The following is a 5565-nucleotide window of genomic DNA, read 5'->3' as shown; positions in this document are numbered from 1 at the left end:
GAAACACATCTGTGTTGCGTGCTGTTTGTACCATCGGTATTATTGGGGGGGTGGATCAGCATGAGGGAAATGGCGCACTACCTTTGCAGCTTTTTAGCTAGCTTGTCTGTATTGCGCGCCGCTAGCTTAGCAGTATGTCAGTGCTGGCAGCTGTCGACGGGGGGTTCGGTTCAGTAAGCAGGGGGGGACGCCCTGCTTGTACAATGGTAGGGGAAATGCTGCATTTATCTCTTCTTTCATCCATCGTGTCTCTCCCTGATGTAAGACTTACGATTTTCGCTCAAATCCTCATTGAAAGTAGAAACTGAACATCCAAGTTTCCATCGACTTGTAGTTGTTGCCCCCACCCTCATTCACCCCCACTCTGGGCCCATGAGCAAGGCCCTTAACACCCATCTGCTCCCTAAACAGGTCTCTCTTGAAAATGAGTTCTTGTGGCTCAATGAGACTACCTGGATAATTAAAGGGTAAATGAAAAAATGTATCAGAGCTCAAAATTTTCTTTTCAAAGCTAGAAGTGAAGGGTCATTTGAACTTGTCCTTTTTTCTGAAATAAACACACATAAAACATGACATATCTGATGAGCAGATGTGTTATTAAATTGGACTACAGTAATCCCTCATTTATCCCGGGGGATCCGTACCCTGAAGCCCCGCGATATGTGAAAAACCGTAAAGTAGAAATAGCAGTAAAAGTAGTAAGTAATAGTTTATTTTAGTTTTCATATATATATATATATATATATATATATATATATATATATATATATAATTGTTTTGAACCTTTCCCACATGCTTGCAATATTCTAAACAATGTTTCTAATCTCTTAAAGAGCACAGAAAAGCCTCAACAATCACCTGGATCAAAGACTTCATGACATCCAGACCACAGTTTGTGAGACTGAAGGGTTGTGTGTTTAACCAGGTGGTCAGGATCTCAGGAGCACCACAGGGGACTGTACTCTTACCATTCCTTTTCACTCTGTACACCTCAGATTTCCAGTAGAAAACAGACTCCTGTCATCTGCAGAAATATTCAGATGACTCTGCAGTAGTCGGGTGTATCAGATGGACAAGAAGCTGAGTACAGGGAACTGGTGGACCGCTTTGTGGTGGTGTGGAAACAATCATCTCATCTTGAACGTGAACAAAACAAAGGAGATGATTGTAGATTTCAGGAGAAACAGGAACAGGTCCAACCCTATTTCCATCATGGGAGAAGAAATGAAGGTGGTGGAGAAGTATAAATACATTGGAGTTCACCTGGACAAGAGACTGGACTGGAAATGCAACAGTGAAGCATCTACAAGAAGAGACAGAGCAGACTGTACTTCTTGAGGAAGCTGAAGTTCTTCAGTGTTTGCAGCAAGATGCTGCATATCTTCTATAAGTCTGTTGTAGAGAGCACTATCTCTTCTGCCATCATCTAGTTCATCATCAGTTCTAGAATTGCGCCGCTCAAGGTGGCTGCATGTTGGAGTAGCTCTGTTATTTTAATTTTGAGATTTTGCTGTTGGAAACTTTAATTCCTCTTTTCCTGGATGTAAATCACATTTTTTTGGATGATTATTTCCTCTGGTATCGGATGCTGTGCAGCTGGAAGGATTTTTACTGAAACTTTTTAATTTTGGACATTTGTTATGATGCGTAACCATGGCAACAAGGCTGTTTTCTACAACCAACAGCAGCTGATTAACGTCTCAAAAGCTCAAATAATATCTCAACTACAGCCCCAAATCTCAAATGAGTTGAAAGGATGTTCTGTGGATGCATTCTCATCTACCTGCCAGCTGTGCTCGAGTGCCTAACTACTGAGATCCTGGAACTAGCAGGAAACACGGCTCATGACAGCGAAAGGACAGGATCGTCCCTCGGTACCTGCAGCCGGCTGTCCTCAGTGACGAGGAGCTCCAAGTAGGTATCTCTGCAGGCAAATGCAGACTTCTGGGAGGAGTGGCCATCGCTCTGGGAGGAGTTCTACCCTGCATTTTGGCGGTCCTACAGCCCAGGGGAACCAAGAGGCCAGCCGAGTCTGGCGGATCGGACGGCATCTGCAGCCAGTTTCTTAGGATCCAATGTGGGATGGAACTTCACAAGAGATCCTTCCTGCCTACAGCCATCAGCAACTACAACATATCTTAATGAAATGAGGATAACGAGTTACTACAACAAATAATTTCCCTTTGGGATTAATAAAGTATTTTTAAATTTTAATTGAATTTGAATCTGCTGGGGTAGCAGCACCAGAGCCAGTGACTTAAAAAAGATCAACAAGCTCATAAAGAAGGCTGGTTCAGTTCTGGGGACTCCTCTAGAACCTTTGGAGATGATTGTTCAAAGAAGGATTCTTCATAAAATGAAGAACATTATAGACAACCCTCAGCATCCTCTTCATCAGACTGTCATACAACAACAGAGTGTCTTCAGTCAGAGGCTTCTTCAGATCTGTTGTAGGACAGATGCTACAAGAGATCCTTCCTGCCCACAGCCATCAGCATCTATAACAACTCATTAATGAAACCAGGATGATGAGTTATAACAACATTTAATTTCACTCTGGGATTAATAAAGTATTTTTGAATTTAATTTAATTGAATGTCATGATTTCAGCTGTCTGCCTCCGGCTGCTCTCTGCCACCTTCAAGTACTCTCGGCCACGCCCACTTCTCTGCTCTCTTCGGAGATCAGCTGATCAGCTACAGCAGGAAGCTTTTTCGCTACAGATGCTAAATAATTTAATTTTAAATAAAAATTCCATGCCGATCGTGCGGCTCATCCATCATTCAGCCAATTATGTGCCACGTACTAGCTTACTTTGAAAAACCACGATAGAGCGAGTCTGTTAAAAACAAACCGCGAAGTAGCGAGGGACTACTGTACATTCTGACTTAAAGTCTCTCATTTTCTTTGATTTTCTCTGATGTTTTTCTTTGGTACACAGTTAAAACCTTGTAGGGGGTGTCACAAATGCTCCAGATAAATCCCCCCAAAACTTGAATCTAATATTTTTAGCCACTTCCCTATATTTATTTTATTAAAATTCTGTAATAATTTCTCATATTAGTGACACAAACAGAGTCTTTGTGCTCCATGTTGTGTAACTCTAACAGCTTTTTCTCCTGTGGGATTACGTCTGGTCGTCAAGGCTGATGGGAGTTCAGCCTGAGTTGCATAAGCTTCAACATACCTCCTACACTTAAGACGTAATCCGGCCCACTGTGAGGCACAGTAAAAACAAACGCTCGTTAGCCTCGTTGGCAGAACTTCTCCTCCTGAATGAACTGTAGTTGGGCTTCACTGAGGCTGCACCTTTTAGATAATGATGATTGTAGCAGTGGCATTAAATAGTTTAAACTCATCAGTGTAATGACTTCTTGTAACAGTCTTCAAAACTTGAAACCACTTTTCTTTGTGTATTTTTTGTCTTTTTTTAATATTTACTCTCAGATATCTGAAAGTTCAGACCGTATTTTCTTAAACTACAAACTGCATGAGTTGCATTCCGCCACCATGACAGATGGACAATCGTATAATCGTCTGTGTTTTGTTTAAACTCCTCACAGGCCGTGCGTCTCACACTGACATCGTCTCTTTGTTCTGCAGACCGACAGAGGAACCGAGTTTAGGCGTTCTCACCACATGGTGAGGAAGACCACACTTTACGACATGGCTGTAGACGCCACCTGCAAGTACGCAGCTGTCGGCTGTCAGGACCGCTGCATCAGGTGAGCGCGTGGGCGTTCATGCGTGTTTTTATTTAAAGCTCACTGGTCGGCACGTTGAAAGTGTCTCTGAGGCCTGTTTTCTTTCTGAGTGCAGGATTTTCAACATCGGCAGCGGCAAACAGAAGAAGCTCTACAAGGGATCTCTGAGTGAAGATGGCAGTCTCCTCAGAGTAATGCTTTCTTTTACATTTATGTCTCTCTCTCATATATTTATATTTATATTTATGTAAAGAAGAGAAAAATTCTTCTGTTGTTCTGTGTATTTCTGAAGGTCCAGATCGATCCTTCAGGTCAGTTTGTGGCCACCAGCTGCTCCAATAAAAGCATCAGCATCTTTGACTTCTTCACCGGGGAGTGTGTTGCCACCATGTTTGGACATTCTGGTACCAGAACCAACACACACATCTGCATATGTTGCAGTCGTATTGAAACAACAAGCCCCAAGACAACACAGTGTCCAGGAACTTTAATGTTTTTTTGTTTTGCAGAAATTGTTTCTGGGTTGAAGTTCACCAACGACTGCAAGCGTTTAATCTCCGTATCAGGAGACAGGTGAGACTCTGTGTGAGGTGTTTCCTCTTTTTGCACCCTCGCTCTGTTTAACTGCTTCATTTACACTCACATTGTTGGCCACGATCTCCACGCACATCAAATTGCTATTATCAGCTGCAGGCACAGCCGTGGGAGCATTTTTACATGGGAGGAGCTGTGAGAGAGCAGGTCCCTGGTTCAAACCCCGGTCCAGGGGCCTTTCTGGGTGGAGTTTGCATGTTCTCTCCGTGCATGCGTGGGTTTTCTCCGGGTACTCCGGTTTCCTCCCACAGTCCAAAAACATGCATGTTAGGCTGATTGGTAACTCTAAATTGTCCCTAGGTGTGAGTGAGAGAGTGAATGGTTGTTTGTCTCGTTTGTCTCTATGTGTCCCTGTGATGGACCTGCGACCTGTCCAGGGTGTACCCCGCCCCTCGCACAGTGATTGCTGGACATGGGCACCAGCGACCCCCGTGACCCAAAATGGAATAAGCGGGTAAAGAAAATGGATGGATGGATGGATGGATGGAGCTGTGAGAACGTAACGAGAAGAACCCTGAACAGGGAGGGGGAACAAGACGTTCCCCATTAATAGGAGAATTATTGTAGAAACAGAACTGGAATATGAACCTACAAAACGTTAGTGGATGTGTTTTTTTCTTAAAAATTTTTTTGAACATATAAAAATAATAAAGGAATATATTAATAAACCAAAACAAATGGACATAAAACATAGGAATGCCATCATATTAATGTTTGATGAACTAAGCAAAAAATACTTTTCATTTCCTTTTCGAAGAGAAGTCGTAGGAAGTAAATTCTTAATAATCTGTAACTTTTTTAAACACAATTATTTTATCCATTTGCACACAGTACAAACATTTGATCAACCTACAGTGGGTCTCCTCAGTGCCACAAATGCAAACAAATGACCCTGTCATTTGGACCCTGCCCAAAAAAAGTGTAACTCCATGTAGACATAGACATTTTTTAAGCTAATTTGAAAGCACTCATTGCAATATCACAAAGACCAACCATGGGTTGTTTATTTAAAATAAAACATTTTAAATGATTTAGCACCTGCTGCACATTTGTGCAGCCCAGAGCTGCAGGATAAACTTCCTGCTGCAGCTGATCAGCTGTTCTCCATGCAGAGCGTAGAAGTGGGCGTGGCCAAGAGCGCTTGCAGGTAGCTGAGAGCAGAGGAGGCAGGGAGCTGAAATCATGACATTCTGAGCTCTTTTAGAGCGTTTAGAGTTTAGAAACATTGTTTAAATATTGCAATATGTTTTAAACACCTTTATGTATA

At 42.4% G+C, this 5565-nt stretch overlaps 2 protein-coding genes across 2 annotated transcripts in view; both read left to right on the top strand.

Moving 5' to 3' along the window:
• Positions 1–5565, top strand: part of fermt1 (FERM domain containing kindlin 1) — a gene marked incomplete at its 5' end in the record, with an annotated part of 928370 nt that overhangs the window by 308072 nt on the left and 614733 nt on the right.
• The window catches only part of LOC119418709 (mitogen-activated protein kinase-binding protein 1-like), a 40701-nt gene that overhangs the window by 17365 nt on the left and 17771 nt on the right, over positions 1–5565 (top strand). The window contains exons 15-18 of the mRNA XM_037686041.1: positions 3604–3725; positions 3820–3895; positions 3997–4108; positions 4214–4277. Coding sequence (XP_037541969.1) covers positions 3604–3725; positions 3820–3895; positions 3997–4108; positions 4214–4277 — 374 coding nt within the window. The remainder of the gene's footprint in view (positions 1–3603; positions 3726–3819; positions 3896–3996; positions 4109–4213; positions 4278–5565) is intronic.

Source organism: Nematolebias whitei, chromosome 12, assembly GCF_014905685.2.
Source record: "Nematolebias whitei isolate Nwh7 chromosome 12, NemWhi1, whole genome shotgun sequence".
Lineage (NCBI taxonomy): Eukaryota > Metazoa > Chordata > Actinopteri > Cyprinodontiformes > Rivulidae > Nematolebias > Nematolebias whitei.
Note: the sequence above shows the minus strand (reverse complement) of the source record. Positions and strands in the feature narration are given on the sequence as shown.